The 22,464-nt window shown below is 46.8% G+C and overlaps 1 protein-coding gene across 2 annotated transcripts in view; it reads left to right on the top strand.

The window, feature by feature from the left end:
• LOC141154972 (cytochrome P450 2C8-like) overlaps positions 1 to 22,464 on the top strand; it is a 67,549-nt gene that overhangs the window by 20,969 nt on the left and 24,116 nt on the right. For both annotated transcript variants that reach the window (XM_073641555.1, XM_073641553.1), the window contains exon 5: positions 2,234 to 2,394. In XM_073641555.1, coding sequence (XP_073497656.1) covers positions 2,234 to 2,394 — 161 coding nt within the window. The remainder of the gene's footprint in view (positions 1 to 2,233; positions 2,395 to 22,464) is intronic.

The following is a 22,464-nucleotide window of genomic DNA, read 5'->3' as shown; positions in this document are numbered from 1 at the left end:
GACACTCTGAAAAGACTGGAGCAGCAGGGAAACATGGAGAGGTATTTTTTTTAATCGAATGAGCAGATTATTGTGCGGGCCATTATACTGTATGGAGGGCTATTAAATTATTTGCAGGGCTATATGGAGGGCTATGTGGGGGCCATTATACTATATGGAGGGCTATGTGGGGCCATTATACTATATGCAGGGCAATGTGGAGCCATTATACTATATGCAAGTCTATAAGGGGGCCATTAGACTATTTGCAGGGCTATGTGAGAGCCATTATTATACAGGTGCTTCTCACAAAATTAGAATATCGTCAAAAAGTTAATTTTTTTCAGTTCTTCAATACAAAAAGTGAAACTCATATGTTATATAGAGTCATTACAAACAAGTGATCTATTTCAAGTGTTTATTTCTGTTAATGTTGATGATTATGGCTTACAGCCAATGAAAACACAAAAGTCATTATCTCAGTAAATTAGAATAATTAACAAAAAACACCTGCAAAGGATTCCTAAGCGATTAAAAAGGTTCCTTAGTCTGTTTCAGTAGGCTCCACAGTCACGGGGAAGACTGCTGACTTGACAGAAGTTTAGAAGGCAGTCATTGAAACACTCCACAAGGAGGCTAAGCCACAAAAGTTCATTGCTAAAGAAGCTGGCCATTCACAGACTGCTGCATCCAAGCATATTAATGGAAAGTTGAGTGGAAGGAAAAACTGTGGTAGAAAAAGGTGCACAAGCAACCGGGATAACCGCAGTCTTGAAAGGATTGTTAAGAAAAGGCCATTCAAAAAGCTATGTGGAAGCCATTATACTGTTTGCAAGGCTATGTTGTAGGCCATTATACAATTTGGAGGGCTATGTGAAGGGGCCATAAACTGTTTTCAGGCAATTATACTGTGTGGAGTTTTGTGTGGGGTCAATCATACTATGTGGAGGGTGATATTGGGGCCATCATAATGTGTGGAGGGGTGTTGTGCTGTCACCCAGTCCTCTAATTATTCCAAGAACCACAACCGATTGGTTATCTTCCAAAAGTTTCTTTAAGTGTGGATCTAAAGATTGTAATAGTTGTGCATATGCAAAAAAATGTAAAACATTTAGCAACTCCATGAATGATACACACTTTTAAATCAAATCATTTTTGAATTGTCATTCAACAATTGTTTAGAATGTAAACTGAAATATGTAGACTGCACTACACATAAATTAAAAATTTGCTTCAGGGAGCATCTGTATGAAATCAACACTTACAAAAATACCAACAAAAGAATATCACAAGCTTCAAAACATTTTATTAATCAGCATAACTGCAATACATCCTCTATGAAAGTATATGCAAAAGAATAACTTCAGGCACATAGTAGAGGGGGTAACAAGGAGTGAAAGGGTTAGTCCGAAACCGAATAGTACATTTCAATTAATAAATCTTTGAAAACTAACAACTTTTGTAATTTAAATCATTGTAAAATTCAATCCTGTTTACTCTGTACTGCCACTTACGGTTACTCACTTCCTATTACAATTTGTTTGAGAATTCCAGTGTATGATTGGATACTCAAACAAATTGTCATCTGCTGTCACTCCCCTTTCCGCCCTAAAACAAAGCATCATGGGGGGCCATTTTCCTTGATATTATACTGTATCTAGGGCCATTATACTGTATGGAGGACTGTGTAGGGGCCATAACATTCTCTGCACTCAGGCATTTTTGTCATTCTTATAAACAAGGAGAGGAGCTGAAGGACACATGTTCGACTGCCACCTCATTCAAACTCCTCCTTATTGAGGTCATACAATCAAGAAGAATCAGTGAACATGGTAATCCCATCCTTGTGATAGGCAAAAATCCTAGCTGTAGGTGATAAATGCTTATTCTGGCAAAACCCCTTTAATTCTACTTCTATGTGAGGTATTAGAGCTCTATCAGAAAAACTGAACACATATACCAGGAGTGGACACAGACAGAAGAGGGCAACTGGCCAAACAGTTCATGGGTCCTTTGCAGACCAAATAACTCACCTTAAAGCACAATTTGGAGGCGGTAGTGGCCACCTTACCTCTTCAGCCTGTGTTACTTCACTGATTGCACTAATGGTATGTCTTTTCCTGATCCTACACTATAGAGGGCAGAAATAAGAAAAAAAGATATTGTAGATAATAAGAAGTCAACTGGCACAGAACTTTGACATGATGATAAAAGTGGACGCACATACCTTTATATGTTTTTAACCTTATCCCAGGCCACCATTGTGATCCAACTTACTATTTGACCTTGGCGGTTTCCAACGTGATATGTTCCATTGTTTTTGGTGAACGTTTTGAATATGATGACAAGAAATTTCTTCGACTTCTTGCCTTGATAAAAGATACTTTTGCTGCAATAAACTCCAGAACAGGACAGGTAACCCACTTTCTTCTACATTACTTTTGCAAATTCATTTTCTCATTTCATCTAATATATGCAATGAATTTTTGAGGGATGTGAGGTTTTAACAGGAGGTCTTGCAGTCTTTGATTATATCTTGGTCACACATAATGACAAATATCCACTTAACGACTGCACAAAGGAAAGCGAATTCTGGTACAAATACAAAAAAGACACAAAAGTGACATTTAATCCCTTGCCAACGTTGGACGTACTGACATCATCACAGGGGCCTGATCTTAGCCATGATGACCAGATGTCATCACCAGGCTGTAGCAGGATAGTTAGATCATGCGCAGTGCATGATCTAACTATCTTGTGTCAGTGCAGCACGTGAAAGTCCCATAGGGGGACTAAGTAAAAAAGTAAAAAAAAAGTAAAAAAAATGGTACAAAATATATTTTTTTAAATCACAAAATAATAATAGTAATAATAATAATAAAATATATATATATATATATATATATATATATATGTATATATATATATATATATATATATATATATATATATATATTGCACCCATATTTGGTAATGACGCGTCCACTACATCCATGGAGTCAAAATCGTCACTCTACCTGAATATAAATTCCCAAAGGGGTACAATTTCCAAAATGAGGTTACTTGAGGGGGGATTTTGCTCTTCTAGCACTTAGGGGCTCTTTACATGGATTCCACAAACTATTCTAGGAAAATATGCGCTCCTGGTGGCAAATAGTGCTCTGACCCTCCCGAGCCACACCGTTTGTCTAAGCAGTATTGTACAACCACATACGGGGTATTTCTACATTCAGCAAAACTTGTTGAAAACATTTCTGTGCCAATTTTACCCATTTCTCAATGTGAAAATGTCAAATCTGGAGCTAAAGGTATGAGCTCCAACATGGTGCTCCTTCCCTTCTGAGCTTTGCACTCTGCCTCAAAAGTAGTTTTCAACCACATATTGGGTATTAGTGTACTCAGGCAAAATTGCACAACAAATTTTGTGGTCCATTTTTTCCAGCTATCCTTGTGAAAATGAAAAAAATTGTGGCTAAAACTCAATTTTTGTTGGAAAAATGTGATTTTTTTTTTTACAGCTGAACGTTATAAATAGTGTTGAGCAAGCACTAAAATGCTCGGGCCGAGCTCACCTTGATACTCGGGTGCTCGACCCGAGCAACGAACCCAATGTTAGTCTATGGAGACCCGTACATTTTTGCGGCGGCACCCCCGGCAGTCTGTAGAAAACCTGAAAAGTGCCCAAAACGAAAGTGACAGTGCTCAAAAGATAGGACAGCATGGGCATCGCAACAGGAAACATTTATGACCCCCAGGTCACTACCGTCAACAATGTGGTCAGAGGTATTAAGCCACTTTTACGGGCTCACAATTAAACGTTCAAAAACGAAACTGAAATGGTTTTCCTGTGAAATATGTTAAGGAACTTCCTTTCCAGGGTAAAGACTTGTGTATAAGGTAAAATAAATAACCAAAAACAAAAATACTCCTCCACACGTTGGGCTATGTTCACAAGTAGCATTTTTTATGCGTTTTTGCACTTTTGTATTGCTTTCAACCGTGACAAATGCATTCACCGGGAAATGTCATTTTAACATTTTACAATCTTATCTGGCCATGTGCTGTGTGACACATGTATACAGTGCTGAAAAGACATGGGAACAGCATGAGGAAGACCCCTGGAAGCATCTCTGACTCCCAGGTCACTGCCTAAAAGTGTGCCCATCAGAAGTGATCCTTGCCGCATCAGAAGATGCAGACTTGCAACTATCCCCGTGCAAGTCCTTGTCTCACGGGCAGTGTTCAATTGTACCTCGCCCATTCCTTGCAATGCAAGCGCAAGTATGCAGCCTGCCACTCACCCACCCTCAGGCTGCAATACAATACTGCTAGCTTGCACTTGAAATTGGGCCTTTTAGTTTGGAGGAGGCCGAAGCTGGCCACTACCTTATGGCTGCTTTGGCAGTGAGGTATCCATACTCAGTCCCCAGCCGCCCGGCGGCCAGGTGTCCACGCTCGGTCACCAGCCGCCAGGGGGTGGCCGGGTGTCCATACTCGGTCCCCAGCCGCCCATTTTTCTCCTTGGAATTTCCCCCCACACTTTTCTTAGCTCGGCCTGCTTTAGGGCAGCATTGGACGAGCCCACCAGAGAACCAGACTCCTCCGGTGCGCCCTGGCTTCTCCATCAGGGGAGTTGAGAGTGCCAAGGTGAGGAGCCTGATGATGATGATAGAAGTTAGCATCTGCTTTGTTTTCTTGGAATGCAAGCGTAAGTGTGCAACCTGCCACCCACCCAACCCCAGGCTACAATACCATACTTTTTTCTTGCTTGCACTTGAAATTGGGCCTTTTAGGCATGTGGAAGCAGACGCCAGCCACCATGTCATGGCTGCGTCGGCGGCCTGGTATCCATATGCAGTCCCCAGCCGCCCGGCGGCCGGGTGTCGACGCTCCTTCCCCAGACACCAGGGGGCGGCTGGGTGTCCATTCTCGGTCCCCTGCCGCCCCGCGGCCAGGAGTCCACACATGGACCCCAGCCGCCTGGGGGCGACTGGGTATCGATAAACGCTCCCCAGCCGCCCCTATTTCTCCTTGGAACTTCCCCCCAAACTTTTCTTTGCCCGGCCTGCTTTAGGGAAGCATTGGACGAGCCGACCAGAGAAGCAGACTCCTCCCTTGGGCCCTGGCTTCTCCATCAGGGGAGTTGAGAGTGCCAAGGTGAGGAGCATGATGATGATGATAGAAGTTAGCATCTGCTTTGTTTTTTTGGAATGCAAGAGCAAGTATGTAGTAGCGGCTAGGCCTGAGGTGATCATCGTTTTGGCGCATATCCTACCTCCTCCGAGGATTGCTGGATGTTTTCCTGCTAATATCCCAGTTCTATGACTCCCGTTAAAGCAAAGCTTCAGGTGATGAATGAAGGATGAGGTGGTGGCAAAGGAGAAAGAGCAGGAGGAACAGGAACCATTCACATCAATATCAGGCCAGTCAACCACACATGTCTAGTGGATATGTTTCTGTACCAAAATGAGCGGTTCGGCTACACAGTTATAGGGCATGCAGTGAGTGCAATGCCTACCTAAAATTTCGAGGCACTCCAATGCCCCTTGGAAGTGACATGGAGGTCATAGGACCTTAACTAAACCGTTTTTTCCATTTATAGCAACTGGGTCTCCTGTGCACTGTTGGCCTAAGCAGTGAATGGAAGACTTTCCAAAAATTATGAGGAACTGCTTTGCCCCTTGAAACAGACGTGGATTACAGCATACTAAAAACCTTCTACCCATTATTGGGGAGTGGGTCTCCCTTAGTGTTCGCCTATGCATTGAAAAGGAAAAGCTGACTACAATTCGGAGGAAACGCAATGTCCGTTGGAAGAATGGTGGAGTTCGCAGTGGAATAAAAAGACAAAAGACAATATCAATGCCCCTTGAAAAAGCGGTGGAGGTCGCAGTAGCTTAACAAGACAGTTTTAATGCCCTTGGGAAAAGTGGTGGAGGTCGCAATAGCTTAACAAGACGCTTTTAATGCCCCTTGGAAGAGACGTGGAGGTCGCAGTGGAATAAAAAGACAATATCAATGCCCCTGGGAAAAGCGGTGGAGGTCGCAGTAGCTTAACAAGATGGTTTTAATGCCCCTTGGAAGAGATGTGGAGGTCGCGGTAGCTTAAAAACATGGTTTTAATGCCCCTTGGAAGAGACATGGAAGTCTCAGAAGCTAAACAAGAAGGTTTTAATGCCTCTTGGAAGAATGGTGGAGGTCGCAGTAGCTTAACAATGCCCCTGGGAAAAGTGGTGGAGGTCGCAGTGAAATAAGAAGACAATATCAATGCCCCTGGGAAAAGTGGTGGAGGTCACAGTAGCTTAACAAGATGGTTTTCATGCCCCTTGGAAGAATGGTGGAGTTCGCAGTGGAATAAAAACACAACATCAATGCCCCTTGAAAAAGTGGTGGAGGTCGCAGTTGCTTAACAAGACAGTTTTAATGCCCCTTGGAAGAGACGTGGAGGTCGCAGTAGCTTAAAAACATGGTTTTAATGCCCCTTGGAAGAGACGTGGAAGTCTCAGAAGCTAAACAAGAAGGTTTTAATGCCCCTTGGAAGAATGGTGGAGGTCGCAGTAGCTTAACAATGCCCCTGGGAAAAGTGGTGGAGGTCGCAGTGAAATAAAAAGACAATATCAATGCCCCTGGGAAAAGTGGTCCAGGTCGCAGTAGCTTAACAAGATGGTTTTCATGCCCCTTGGAAGAATGGTGGAGTTCGCAGTGGAATAAATATACAACATCAATGCCCCTTGAAAAAGTGGTGGAGGTCGCAGTTGCTTAACAAGACGGTTTTAATGCCTCTTGGAAGAGACGTGGAGGTCGCAGTGGAATAAAAACACAATATCACTGCCCCTGGGAAAAGTGGTGGAGATCGCAGTAGCTTAACAAGACGGTTTTAATGCCCCTGGGAAAAGTGGTGGAGGTCGCAGTAGCTTAACAAGATGGTGTTAATGCACCTTGGAAGAGACGTGGAGGTCACAGTGGAATAAAAAGACAATATCAATGCCCCTGGGAAAAGTGGTGGAAGTCGCAGTAGCTTAACAATATGTTTTTAATGCCCCTTGGAAGAATGGTGGAGGTCGCAGTAGCTTCAGAAGACGGTTTTAATGCCCCTGGGAAAAGTAGTGGAGATCGCAGTGGAATAAAAAGACAATATCAATGCCCCTGCGAAAAGTGGTGGAGGTCGCAGTAGCTTAACAAAATGGTTTTCATGCCCCTTGGAAGAATGGTGGAGTTCGCAAAGGAATAAAAAACAATATCAATGCCACTTGAAAAAGTGGTGGAGGTCGCAATAGCTTAACAAGGCTGTTTTAATGCCCCTTGTAAGAGACGTGGAGGTCACAGTAGCTTAACAAAACGATTTTAATGCCCCTTTGAAGAGACGTGGACTTCGCAATAGCTTAACAAGACGGTTTTAATGCCCCTTGGAAGAGACGTGGAGGTTGCAGTAGCTTAACAAGACGATTTTAATGCCCCTTGAAAAAGTGGAGGAGGTCGCAGTAGCTTAACAAGACGGTTTTAATGCCCCTTGGAAAAGTGGTGGAGGTTGCAGTAGCTTACCAAGACGGTTTTAATGCTCCTTGGAAGAATGGTGGCGTTCGCAGTGGAAAAAAAAGACAATATCAATACCCCTTGAAAAAGTGATGGAGGTCGCAGTAGCTTAACAAGACGGTTTTAATGCCCTTGGGAAAAGTGGTGGACGTCGCAGTAGCTTAACAAGACGGTTTTAATGCCCCTTGGAAGAGACGTGGAGGTCGCAGTGGAAAAAAAAGACAATATCAATGCCCCTGGGAAAAGTGGTGGTGGTCGCAGTAGCTTAACAAGACAGTTTTAATGCCCTTGGGAAAAGTGGTGGAGGTCGCAGTAGCTTAACAAGACGGTTTTAACGCCGCTTGGAAGTGACGTGGAGGTCGCAGTGGAAAAAAAAGACAATATCAATGCTCCTGAGAAAAGTGGTGGATGTCGCAGTAGCTTAACAAGGCGGTTTTAATGCCCCTGGGAAAAGTGTTGGAGGTCGCAGTAGCTTAACAAGACTGTTTAAATGCCCCTTGGAAGAGACGTGGAGGTCGCAGTGGAATAAAAAAGACAATATCAATGCCCCTGGGAAAAGTGGTGGAGTTCGCAATAGCTTAACAAGACTGTTTTAATGCCCCTTGGAAGAATGGTGGAGTTCGCAGTGGAATAAAAAGACAATATAAATACCCCTTGAAATAGTGGTGGAGGTCGCAGTAGCTTAACTAGACGGTTTTAATGCCCCTGGGAAAAGTGATGGAGGTCGCAATAGCTTAACAAGATGGTTTTAATGCCCCTTGGCAGAGATTTGGAGGTCGCAGTGGAATAAAATGACAATATTAGTGCCCTTAGGAAAAGTAGTGGAGGTCGCAGTAGCTTAACAAGACGGTTTTAATGCCCCTTGGAAGAGACGTGGAGGTTGCAGTGTAATAAAAAGAGAATATTAATGCCCCTGGGAAAAGTGGTGGAGGTCGCAGTAGCTTAAGAAGATGGTTTTAATGCCCCTTGGAAGAGACTTTGAGGTTGTAGAAGCTTAACAAGATGGTTTTAATGCCCCTTGGAAGAGACGTTAAGATCGCAGTGGAATAAAAAGACAATATCAATGCCCCTGGGAAAAGTGGTGGAGGTCGCAGTAGCTTAACAAGACGATTTTAATGCCCCTGGAAGAATGTTGGAGGTTGCAGTAGCTTAACAAGACTGTTTTCATGCCCCTTACAAGAGCCATGCAGTACAGCATTTTAAAAACATTATTCCCAATATTGGGGAGTGGGTATCCCATAGTCTTTGCCTATGCGTTCCAAGCAAAAGCTGCCAAAAATTATGATGGAGAAACTTGCAATGCTGGCAACGGTCACCCTGGTGGTTTAGTGGTGGTGGAGGCTGAGGATAAGGAGAAGAGCAAAATACAGCCGAAATGAGGCAGCGTATACCCATGTGTGGGTGTGAGGCGGTGCATGGGAATACACCTCCCGAAATAACACAGTGGATTTGACTTTATTTTACTCTGCTGTCATTTGGTGGTGATGAGAAGTCTGGCCCAATCCAGCCCTTGTTCATTTTGATAAGGGTTAGCTTGTCAGCATTGTCAGTTGACAAGCGAGTGCGCTTATTAGTTATAATTCCCCCAGCGGCACTAAAAACACGCTCCGATAACACACTAGCGGCAGGGCAGGCCAGGACCTACAAGGCATACAGAGCGAATTCATTCCAAGTGTCCAGCTTGGATACCCAATAATTAAGAGGCACAGAGGAATCATGGAGGACGCTGGTACGGTCGGCAAGGTACTCCCTCAACATCTTTTGAAACTTTCCACTCCTTGTGAGAGTACCCCGTGCATCAGGGCCTGTAAGCTGGGTGGATCTCAGAAAACTATCCCAGAATGTTGATAGTGTTTCCCTGCCTCTGCTGGATTGGAGTTGCGTCTCTCTTGCCTGTACGCCTTGGTTGGGCAACGAACTGTGACCTCTACCGCTAGCGTGTTCAGATGGGAATTTTTTTTAACAGTTCTGCAGCAAAGGCCTTCTGGTACTGCCCCATTTTTGTAGACCTCTCCACCTCAGGAATAAAAGAGTGAAAGTTCTCCTTGTAGCGGGGGTCGAAAAGTGTCACCAACCAGTAATGACTGTCACCCAACATTTTTACAACGTGAGGGTCAGGGTTAAGGCAGCGGAACATAAAGTCAGCCATGCTTGCCAGACTGGTAACGGGCAAGACTTCCGTGTCCTCACCAAGATGACGACTGACCATGCTCTCCTCCTCCCCCCTGTCCTCAGGCCACCCACGCTGAACCGAATGTATGACAGTTGTACAGGTACTTCCGTTTACAGCGCATGATACCAGCTCCTGTTCTTCCTCCTCCTCCTCATTCTCCTCTCGCTCATTGTCCCCCAATGCACGTTGTGTAATAGCCCATTACGGGTTCTTGATCCATCTCATCATACTCTGGCTGTAATGCCTCCTCTTTAATTCTCTGCAGAGAGCATTGCAAAAGACAGACAAGTGGGATGCTGACGCTAATCATCGCCACTCACCATCTTGGTGGACTCCTCAAAGTTTGTCAGGATGGTACATATGTCAGACATCCTGGTCCACTCCTGAGGTCTTATGTGTGGAGTCTGACCTGAATATCGACGGCCTTGTTGCAGCTGGTACTCCACTACTGCTCTCTTCTGCTCACAAATCCTTTGCAACATGTGGAGGGTAGAGTTCCAACGTGTGGCGACATCACACACCAGTCGGTGTGCCGGAAGCTGAAAACACTGCTGCAACACAGCAAGGGCAGCGGATGCTGTAGCCGACTTCCGAAAATGAGCTGACAAGCGGCGTACTTTGACGAGCAGATCTGGCAACTCGGGGTACGATTTAAGAAATCACTGAACCACGAGGTTAAGCACATGAGCCAGGCATGGTACATGTGTGATCTCACCTCGCCTCCACCAGGTTACGGCCATTGTCACACACGACCATGCCGGGATGTAGGTTCAGCGGTCTCAGCCACAGATCTGCCTGCTCTTTCACAGCTGTCCACAACTCACAAGCAGTGTGAGGTTTATCACCTAAGCATATGAGTTTCAGCACAGCCTGTTGCCGCTTGGCGGAGGCAGTACTGCAATGCTTCCAGCTTGTAACTGATGTGGTGATATCTGAGATGGAGGCTGAACATGAGGAGGAGGAGGATGATGCGCAGGAGCTGTACACTGTGGGGGCAACTCTGACTGACATAGGGCCCGCAATCCTCGGTGTGGGGAGGATGTGTTCTGTCCCAAGGTCCGACTGGGTCTCGGCTTCCACTATGTTTACCCAGTGTGCCATCAGGGAGATGTACCATCCCTGGCCACAAGCACTTATCCACGTGTCCGTTGTCAGGTGGACTCTCCCAGTAACTGCATTGTTGAGGGCACGGCAGATGTTTTGGGACCCGTGATTGTGTAGTGCAAAGATGGAGAGCCGGGCAAAATAGTGTCGGCTTGGGACCGAGTACCGAGGGACGGCCACCGCCATAAGGTTGCGGAAGGATTCCGTCTCCACCAGCCTAAAAGGCAGAATTTCCAACACAAGCAGTCGTGAAATATGCGAATTTAGGACTGCGGCCTGTGGGGCATTGGCTGCAAATTTGCGCTTTCGTTCAAAGGTCTGGGATATGGACAATTGGATGTGGACGTTGATGCTGTTTCTTGAGAAACTGCCATAACAATTGAAGACGGAGAGGAGGGGGCATCTTTGCATGCAGCATGGACAGAGGATTGCCTTGCACGCACAACAGGGGGTTCTATAACACACACAACAGCGGAAGAAGCAGTAGTGACACCCACTGACACTGGTCATGGACCCTGGGGTTCACCCCATAAAGTCGGGTGCTTTGCTGCCATGTGCCTGATCATGCTGGTGGTGGTCAGGCTGGTAGTTTTGTCACCCCTGCTGATGCTGGCATGGCAGGTGGTACAAATGGCCTTTTTGGGGTTATTAGCAGAGTCTTTAAAAAAAATTCCAGACTTTGGAAGACCTACCGGTTGAACTGGCAACGTCCCTCATGTTGGTGTTACGGGGAACTGTTGCCCGCCTTCTGTGTGCGGCCACCACACTGCTTCTTCCTGCCTGTTGGGGTACTCTGCCTCCCTCCCACTGTGTGCTGCTGGCCTCGCTCTGCGTGTCCTCCTGCCACATTGGGTCAGTTACTAGATCATCCACCACCTCCTCCTCTTCCACTTGCACACCACGATCCTCCTCCTCACTTCCTGGCAATTGTGTCTCATCATCGTCCACCTCTTTTGACAAATTGCCAACGTCGACTTCCTGTGGCCGTGGCTGTTCAAATATTTGGGCATCGCTACATGGGATCTCCTCTTCCACCACTTCAAGCGGAGCAGGCGAGGTGCAAAAATCTGGAAATGGACCAGTGAACAGCTCTTCAGAGTGTCCAAGTGTGGGATCAGTTGCTGTCTGACGACACTCGGTATGGTGGGAGGAAGGAGCATCAGGGTGAGGAGGAGTATGCGGTTGAGACTCACGGCTACTAAAACTTGACCGTGTGGAAGACAGACCGGAGGTGGTGGTGCCCAGGTAACTGGAAGTATTATCTGCTATCCAATTAATAACCTGTTCACACTGATCAGTTCGCAATACTGGTGTTGTAGTGTGCTTCCCTAGTAATTCGGTCAAGAAGTGGGAGCGATAAGATGTGGCTGTTGGTTGTGGCACATTTTCACCTTGGCCACGGCCCCGTCCTCTACACGCACCATCACCAGAAAGTCCAGTCCACGTCCCTTGCCACGCGCCTTGCCCATTGTAAATGAAGTAAAATAGCTTACACTCGCACCATCAATGGAAAAAGGATAATAAAAAGGAGATTAGAACAGTGGAAGAGGAAAACCACAGTTCTATCACTCTCGCCTACACCAGACTCTTTTAAACAGATATATTGGTGTCTGGCCAGTCAGGGAGACACTATTACAGTTTTTTTTACGGCAAAAAATGGCAAAAGCAGGATAATACAGAGATTTGACCCGTGGAACAGCAAAACCACAGTTATAGTTATGTTGCGTACAACAGAATCTTTAAAACAGATATATTCGTGTCTGACCAGTCAGGGAGACACTATTACAGTTTTTTTATGGCAAAAAATGCCAAAAACAGGACAATACAGAGATTTGACCTGTGGAACTGCAAAACCACAGTTCTATTTCTCTGGCCTAAACCAGACTGTTTTAAACAGATATATTTGTGTCTGACCAGTCAGGGAGACACTATTACAGGTTTTTTTGTACAGCAAAAAATGCCAAAAGCAGGATTATACAGAGATTTGACCCGAGGAACTGAAAAACCACAGTTCTATTTTTCTGGCCTACACCAGACTCTTTTAAACTGATATATTGGTGTCTGACCAGTCAGGGAGACACTATTACAGTTTTTTTTTACGGCAAAAAATGCCAAAAACAGGATAATACAGAGATTTGACCCGTGGAGCTGCAAAACCACAGTTCTATTTCTCTGGCCTACACCAGACTCTTTTAAACAGATATATTGGTGTCTGACCAGTCAGGGAGACACTTACAGGTTTTTTTTACGGCAAAAACTGCCCAAAACAGGATAATACAGAGATTTGACCCATGGAACTGCAAAACCACAGTTCTATTTCTCTGGCCTACACCAGACTCTTTTAAACAGATATATTGGTGTCTGATCAGTCAGGGAGTCACTAATACAGTTTTTTTTTACGGCAAAAAATGCCAAAAGCAGGATAATACAGAGATTTGACCCGTGGAACTGCAAAACCACAGTTCTATTTCTCTGGCCTACACCAGACTCTTTCAAAAAGATATATTGGTGTCTGACCAGTCAGGGAGACACTATTACAGTTTTTTTTTACGGCAAAAATGCCAAAAACAGGATAATACAGAGATTTGACCCCTGGAACTGCAAAACCACAGTTCTATTTCTCTGGCCTACACCAGACTCTTTTAAAAAGATATATTGGTGTCTGACCAGTCAGGGAGACACTATTACAGTTTTTTTTTACGGCAAAAGATGCCAAAAGCAGGATAATACAAAGATTTGACCCGTGAAACTGCAAAGACACAGTTCTATTTCTCTGGCCTTCACCAGACTCTTTTAAACAGATATATTGGGGTCTGAACAGTCACAGACACACTCAATTTTTTTTTTGTGGGGGGGGGGGGGGGATACCAAAAGGTTAACAAGACGCGTATATGTACAGTCTGACTGAGGAAAAAAAAAATACAGGATTCAGATGAAAAAAAATAAAAAATTTCCTGGCCCCTGAGACTGGGGTGATAAGTCTGGCAATTTGACCAACAGGAGCACACAGGACTGTAATGCAGCATTTGCTGGTATAACCACTGCTTCTCCTATACAGCCTGCCTGCCTGATATCTGGGATGGATATTAGTCCTGAGAAGGATTGTTTGTTTGTTTTGGCAGGCTTTAGAGACCCTACACTACCTATTTCGCACTATATATCTCTCCCTAACTCAGCAACTCTCTACACTGTCTGATCCGGAGCGACTGTGTCCAAGATGGCAGTGCCCGGTTTTAAATACTCGAGGTGACGCTGTGCGGCCAGCCAATCACTGTAATGCCCACAAACAACATGGCTGCGGCATTATAGTGACTGGCTGGCATTCCCTGCATGTTCATTGGCTCTGTAAAGAGCGCCAAACGTGCAGGGCGGAGATCCGAGCTCTCGCCCGAGTAACCCGGAAATGCTTGGTGCTTGCCGAACATCCTGAATAGTGAGATGCTCGGGCGAGTAACGAGCAGTGTCGAGCATGCTCGCTCAACACTAGTTATAAACCTTTGTTTGACAACAAGCTCACGTTTAGTGGCCAGTGTCAGGCAGCTGTTGCAAAGGCAAATGAAATAATGGGATGCATTAAAAGAGGCATAGATGCTCATGAGGAGAACATAATTTTACCTCTATACAAGTCACTAGTGCGACCACACTTAGAATACTGTGTACAGTTCTGGTCTCTGGTGTATAAGAAAGACATAGCTGAACTAGAGAAGGTGCAGAGAAGAGCGACCAAGGTTATTAGAGGACCGGGGGGTCTGCAATACCAAGACAGGTTATTACACTTGGGGTTATTTACTGTGGAAAAACTAAGGCTTAGTTGTGATCTTATTACTATGTACAAGTATATGAGGGGACAGTACAAAGACCCGTCTACTGATCTTTTTACTCTGAGGCCAGAGACGAGGACAAGGGGGCATAGAATCATAGAATCATAGAATCATAGAATGGTAGAGTTGGAGGGGACCTCCTAGGTCATCTGGTCCAACCCCCTGCTCAAAGCAGGATTCACTAAACCATGTCAGACAGATGTCTGTCCAGCCTCTGTTTGAAGACGTCCATTGAAGGGGAACTCACCACCTCTCGTGGCAGCCTGTTCCACTCATTGATCACCCATCTTCTACGTCTGGAGGAAAGAAGGTTTAATCATAATCACAGACGCGGATTCTTTACTGTTAGAGCAGTGAGACTATGGAACTCTCTGCCGCATGATGTTGTAATGAGTGATTCACTTTTAAAATTTAAGAAGGGCATGGATGCCTTTCTTGAAAAGTATAAAATTACAGGTTATATATACTAGATTCCTTGATAGGGCGTTGATCCAGAGTACTAGTCTGATTGTCGCATGGAGTCGGGAAGGATTTTTTTTCCCCAATGTGGAGCTTAGTGTTTGCCACATGTTTTTTTTTGCCTTCCTCTGGATCAACATGTTAGGCTATGGGTTGAACTAGATGGACTTAGTCTACCTTCAACCTTAAAAACTGTTACTATGTTATGTGAAGCACCTGGGGGTTCAAGGTGCTCACCATACATCTAGATAAATTCACTGAGGGGTCTAGTTTCCAAAATGGTGCCACTTGTGGTGGGCTTACACTGTTTAGGCAAATCAGGGACTCTCCGCTAATTACAGTGGGTACGGAAAGTATTCAAACCCCTTTAAATTTTTCACTCTTTGTTTCATTGCAGCCATTTGGTAAATTCAAAATAGTTAATTTTTTTTCTCATTAAAGTACAATCTGCCTCCAATTTTGACTGAAAAAAGAAAGAAATGTAGAAATTTTTGCAAATTTACTAAAAAAGAAAAACTGAAATATCACATGGTCATAAGTATTCAGACCCTTTGCTCAATATTGAGTAGAAGCAACCATTTGAGCTAGTACAGCCATGAGTCTTCTTGGGAATGATGCAACAAGTTTTTCACACCTGAATTTAGGGATCCTCTGCCATTCTTCTTTGCAGATCCTCTCCAGTTCCGTCAGGTTGGATGGTGAACGTTGGTTTACATCCATTTTCAGGTCTCTCCAGAGATGCTCAATTGGGTTAGGTCAGGGCTCTGGCTGGGCCAGTCAAGAATGGTCACAGAGTTGTTCTGAAGCAACTCCTTTGTTATTTTAGCTGTGTGCTTAGGGTCATTGTCTTGCTGGAAGGTGAACCTTCGGCCAAGTCTGAGGTCCAAAGCACTCTGGAAGAGGTTTTCATCCAGGATATCTCTGTACTTGGCCGCATTCATGTTTCCTTCAATTGCAACCAGTCGTCCTGTCGCTGCAGCTGAAAACAACCCCCATAGTATGATGCTGCCACCACCTTGTTTCACTATTGGAATTGTATTGGGCAGTGCCTGGTTTTCTCCACACATACCCCTTAGAATTATCACAAAAAAGTTCTATCTTTGTCTCATCAGACCAGAGAATCTTAGTTCTCATAATCTGGGAGTCCTTCATGTGTTTTTGAGCAAACTCTCTGCGGGATTTCATATGTCTTGCACTAAAGAGAGGCTTCTGTCTGGCCACTCTGCCATAAAGGCCCGACTGGTGGAGGGCTGCAGAGATAGTTGACTTTGTGGAACTTTCTCCTATCTCCCTACTGCATCTCTGGAGCTCAGCCACAGTGATCTTGGGGCTCTTCTTTACATCTCTCACCAAGGCTCTTCTCCCACAATTGCTCAGTTTGGCTCAAGAGAGTGAGCAATTTAAAGGGGTCTGAATACTTTCCGTACCCACTGTATTCCAGCAAATTTTACAATTAAAAAGTCAAATGGTGCTCCTTCCCTTCCAAGCCCTGCCATGTGCCCAAACAGTAGTTTTCCCCCACATATGGGGCATTGCCGTACTCAGGAGAAATTGCACAACAAACTGTATGGTAAAGAATTTCTTCTTTTACCTTTTTTAAAATGCAAAAGTTGGGTCTAAAAGAACATTTTTGTGGGAAAATGCGATTTTTTTTATTTTCACGGCTCAATATTATAAATTCTTTGAAGCACCTGGGGGTTCAAGGTGCTCACCACACATCTAGATAAGTTCCCCGAATGGTCCAGTTTACAGAATGTGTCTATTGTGGGTGTTTCCACTGTTTAGGAAAATCAGGAGGAGCTCTCCAAACGCAGCATGGCGTTCACTAATTATTCCAGCAAATGTTGCTTTCAAAAAGTCAAATGGTGCTCCTTCCCTTCCGGGCCCTGCCGTGTGCTCAAACAATAGTTTTCCCCCACATATGGGGTATAATCTTGCTCAGGAGAAATTGAATAGCACATTTTAGGATCCACTTTCTCCTGTTACCCTTTTGAAAATAATAAACTTTGGGTCTATAATACATTTTTTGTGAAGAAAAGTAACATTTTAATTTTTTTCCTTCCACAGTCCATTAATTTCTGTGAAGCACCTGAAGGGGTAATAAACTTCTTGAATGTGGTTTTGATTAGAGATGGATGAACATGTTTGGAAAACATTTGTTTTTTTTTAAATTCAGCACGAACATTGCACATTCGCATTCGTTATCGGACACCCGAGCGTTTATACAGAAAATCATCAAAAGTGCTGGAAATGAGACTTTGACTAGGGTAGTGGTGCTGTATGATGAGTGGGGGGGGACTAATTTGATGAGGGGAAAGGGTGAAAGAGTTCAGAGTAGCAGAGGACTAGTAATCCTTTTTTTTTCTTAACTTATTGTGATCAGATTTCAGCCAGCCAGTCAAGGCACAGGAACCATCCACAATGTCAAGACACAAGGGCTTCTGTCATTTGCTGCTGAAGTCACATGTCCCTCTCCAAGTAAAGAGTGGACATGTTGTTTTATCACCATTTTGTCAGTGTAACAGGGCAGAGGGGCTACTCCTAACGCTGCTCTAGATACTGAGAGATTTGAGATAGAAGCAACCGCCTAGCTTGCTAAATCAGATAGTTTAGGTCGATAGGATCCTGTGTGGCTGTGAAATCGACCTTTCAGCAGATCAATTGTTTGTAACGGGTCTGGGAGGCGGAACCTCTGAGCTACTATACAAGGGGGCAGTCCTTGTAAGGGAGCGGGTGGCGACCAGGGAAGACGGGCAGGAGGTCACAGCAGGTGACCGGGACAGTCTCTGAGTGAACGGGCTGGAGGTCACGGCAAGTGACCGGGGCAGTCTCTGGATGAACGGGCTGATGGTCACGGCAAGTGACCGGGGCAGTCTCTGAATGAACGGGCAGATGGTCACGGCAAGTGACCAGGGCAGTCTCTGGATGAACGGGCAGATGGTCACGGCAAGTGACCGGGGCAGTCTCTAGGTAAAGGGTTGGTACGACCTGTGGCGGCTGATGATAGACGTGAGCTCCCAGGTGAGCAGGCGAGAGTCTCTGGATGAACGGGTGGTCACAGCACGTGACGGCGGAGCCTCCAGGAAGACCAACAGACAGGCGGCAGATGAGCGCTCCCAGGTGAGCGGGCAGAAGTCTCTGGACAGGCGGGTGGTCACAGCACGTGACGGCAGAGCCTCCAGGTAGGCTAGCAGACAGGCAGCAGATGAGCGCTCCCAGGTGAGCGAGCAGGAGTCACTGGACAGGCAGGTGGTCACAGCACGTGACAGCGGAGCCTCCAGGTAGACTAGCAGGCAGGTAGCAGGTGTGTGCTCCCAGGTGAGCGGGCAAGCTGGTCCATAGACAGACTGACAGGAGTTGGAAGGCAGACCGTCGGACCTCGGGCAAGCAGGCAGGTGGCTGATGTGCGCTCCCAGGTGAGCGGGCAGACTGGTCCTTAGACAGACTGACAGGAGTAGTAAGGCAGACCGTCGGACCTCAGACTAGCAGGCAGGTAGCGGATAATCAGGCAGGAATCTGGCAGGTAACTGGCAGGTAACTGGCAGGTAACTGGCAACGGGACCTGAGGGCTGAAGCAGAGAAGTAAACAGTGCAACAACATTGCTCGGGCACCTCCATTTTGGAGGAGGTGCCTTATATATGGTGAAGTCCTCCGGCCATTGGCCGGGGACTCCTTAGGACGGCGCGCGCGGCCCCTTTAAGAGGGAGGGAGAGCGCGCGCGCGCGCGCCCTAAGCACAGTGGACGGGAAGGAGCGCGCGCTGCCAGCAGAGCGGGAGGAGGACGCCGGGCACGGAGCAGGGAGGTGAGGGGAACAGCGTCCCTGCCTAGCAGAGGGCAGGGACGCCGGCGCTACAGTACCCCCCCCCCCCTTTAGGCCCCCCCTTTTTTAGGCCAGACAGAAATTTAGCTAGGATAAGAGGGGCATGGATGTTCTCCCGGGGCTCCCACGTTCTCTCCTCAGGACCAAACCCCCTCCAATCTACTAGAAAAATGGTCTTTCCTCTTACCCTTTTGGTGGCAAGAATGTTCTCTACCTCAAACTCGTCCTCAGCAGAAACCGGAGCAGGAGGCGTACCTGTAGACTTGGAAAAAGAGTTAAGTACCACAGGTTTGAGGAGAGATACATGGAAGGAGTTAGGGATCCGTAAGTTGGCCGGGAGTTTTAATTTATAGGCCACCGGGTTGATCTGACTGATGACCTCCAGAGGACCGATGAACCGAGGCCCAAACTTGTAAGAAGGTATCTTGAGTCGGACATATTTAGACGAGAGCCAGACTTTATCTCCAGGACGAAATTGTGGAGGATCCAGGCGTTTTTTGTCAGCGTGTCTTTTCATCCGTTCGGACGACTGGAGGAGTGCGGATCGGGTACTCTCCCAAATGGAGGAAAATTTGCTAACGAGAGATTCCGCAGCCGGGTTGTCCACAGAGGTGGAGACAGGAAAAGGAATCCGAAGATGCTGACCGAAGACTACAAAAAACGGGGATTTGGAGGAGGATTCGCTCTCGTGATTGTTATAGGAGAACTCGGCCCATGGTAGGAGATCCACCCAGTCAGAATGATGGGCATTAACGAAGTGCCGGAGGTAACTGGTCAGGTTCTGATTGATCCGCTCCACTTGACCATTGGACTGTGGGTGGTAAGCGGAAGAGAAGTCCAGGGTGACGTCTAGCAGTTTACAAGTGGCTCTCCAGAAACGTGAGGTGAACTGTACCCCACGATCCGACACGATGTGGAGGGACAGGCCATGAAGACGGAAGATGTGGCGGATAAAGTCTTTAGCCAGCTCGGGTGCAGACGGAAGGCCAGGCAGGGGAATAAAGTGAGCCATCTTGGAAAAGCGGTCAGCGACCACCTAAATGACCGTACAACCGGCAGAGACGGGGAGATCAGTTATGAAGTCCATAGCAATATGCTGCCAGGGGGCAGCAGGCACAGGAAGCGGAAGAAGGCGTCCGGCTGGCAGGTGTCTCGGGACTTTGTTGCGGGCGCAGGACACACAGGCAGAAACAAAGTCTATTACGTCCTTGTGCAGGGTAGGCCACCAGTAGTGCCGGGCAATAAGCTGGAGGGTCTTTTTCTGACCGGCGTGGCCAGCTAGTTTAGACGAGTGACCCCAGTGTAGGATCTTCTCCCGATCAGGTACTGATACGAACGTCTTACCGGGAGGGAGACGATTTAGGCTCACGGGAGCCACCTGCATTACTCTGGTGGGATCGATGATGTGTTTAGGTTCTTCCTCGAGATCGGACACCAGAAAGGATCGGGACAAGGCATCTGCTTTGACGTTTTTGTCAGCCGGGCGAAAATGAAGAACAAAATCAAAGCGAGCAAAAAACAAGGACCACCGGGCTTGGCGCGGGTTAAGTCTCTGGGCATGCTGGAGGTAAGCCAAGTTCTTGTGGTCAGTGTAAATTATTACCGGGTGAAGAGCCCCCTCGAGTAGGTAACGCCACTCCTCCAATGCCAGTTTGATGGCCAATAACTCTCGGTCTCCTATGGAATAGTTGCGCTCAGAAGAGGAGAAGAGTTTGGAGAAGAAGCCACAAGTTACCATTCTCCCGGAAGATGATTTTTGAGTAAGTACCGCTCCGGCTCCAGAGGAGGAGGCGTCAACTTCCAGGAAGAACTGCTTGTTGCCGTCCGGGCGATGCAGCACCGGGGCGGAAGAGAAGGCCTGTTTTAGGGAAAGAAAGGCCTCCTCTGCTTCGGGCGGCCACTCTTTGGGATTAGTACCCTTACGGGTGAGCGCGGAAATTGGGGCAGTCCGGGAAGAGAAGTGTGGTATGAAGAGGCGGTAGTAGTTGGCGAAGCCCAGGAATCGGTGAATGGCCTTCAACCCCTCCAGTCGAGGCCATTTCTCGATGGCAGACAGTTTCTCTGGATCCATTCGTAGGCCGGTCTGAGAAATAATGTAGCCCAAAAACGGAAGCGAGGTCTGCTCAAAGAGGCACTTCTCGTATTTAGCGAAGAGGTGATTCTGCCTGAGCCTGAGCAGGACCTGACGAACGTCCCTCCGGTGAGTCTGGAGATCCGGAGAGAAGACCAAGATGTCGTCCAGGTACACCACTACGCAGGAGTAGAGAAGGTCCCGGAAGATGTCATTGACCAACTCTTGAAAGATGGCAGGAGCGTTACAGAGACCAAAGGGCATTACCAGATATTCATAGTGGCCGTCCCGGGTGTTGAATGCCATCTTCCATTCATCCCCCTGACGGATACGAACCAGGTTGTACGCCCCACGGAGGTCCAGTTTGGTGAAGATTCTAGCCCCCCTCAGACGATCAAATAACTCCGGAATGAGCGGAAGGGGGTACTTATTCTTCACCGTGATCTGGTTAAGGCCTCTATAGTCTATACAGGGACGGAGAGAGCCGTCCTTCTTTTTGACGAAAAAGAAGCCTGCTCCCGCCGGGGAGGTAGATTTCCGGATGAATCCCCTGGCCAGATTCTCCTCAATATATTCGGACATCGACCGGGTCTCAGCAGCGGATAAAGGATAAATACGCCCACAGGGAGGAGTAGTACCAGGTAACAGGTCGATAGGGCAGTCGTATGGTCTATGAGGAGGTAGTGTCTCTGCTTCCTTTTTATTAAAGACATCAGCATAAGACCAATAAGGAATCGGAAGTCCAGGTAGATTAGCTGGGGTAGGAGAAGGACGGACGGGATGGACGGGAACCAGACAGGTCTTATGGCAGTCCTGTCCCCAGCGAAGGACTTCTCCGATCTGCCAGTCAAGCACGGGTGCATGTCTCTGGAGCCAAGGTAGGCCTAGCAAGAGGGCGTGAGAGAGTCCAGGCAAAACATGAAAGGAGATACTCTCAGAATGCAGCATTCCCACCTGCAGAGTAATGGATTCGGTGATGAGTTGGATGGGGCGTGGTAAGAGGCCCCCATCCACGGCAGCAACAGACAAGGGTACAGCCAGAGGTTTGGTGGGGATGCGGTATTTCTCTACCAGGGACTGTGAAATAAGATTCCCGGCCGCTCCAGAGTCAAGTTGGGCTCGTTCGAAATAACGGTTCTCCCCGCAGACGATTGAGACTGACAGCAGCAGAGATGGAGAGGATTTATTCTTGTCTAGGTTGACCTCTCTGAGCGAACCTAGACACAGGCGTTTCCCGACCTCTCCGGGCAGGCACGGATCCGGTGCTCCTTACTGCCACAGTAGAAGCAGCTCCCCTCGGCACGGCGTAAGTCCTGACGGGTTTTGACCATCTTGGTCTGGTCGACCTGCATAGACTCAGGAGAGTGTACCTGGGTAGAGACGGAGGGAGTGACGGGTTTCTGAAAAGTAGGAGCTAGACATGGTAACCTCCTCTCACGGGTGACCTCTTTGGCACGCTCCTGGAACCGTAGGTCAATCCGGGTGGCAAGAGTTATTAGGTC

This window comes from Phyllobates terribilis, unplaced genomic scaffold (genome assembly GCF_046119375.1).
Source record: "Phyllobates terribilis strain yellow unplaced genomic scaffold, ASM4611937v1 Scaffold_7__3_contigs__length_470593459, whole genome shotgun sequence".
Classification (NCBI taxonomy): Eukaryota; Metazoa; Chordata; class Amphibia; order Anura; family Dendrobatidae; genus Phyllobates; species Phyllobates terribilis.
Note: the sequence above shows the minus strand (reverse complement) of the source record. Positions and strands in the feature narration are given on the sequence as shown.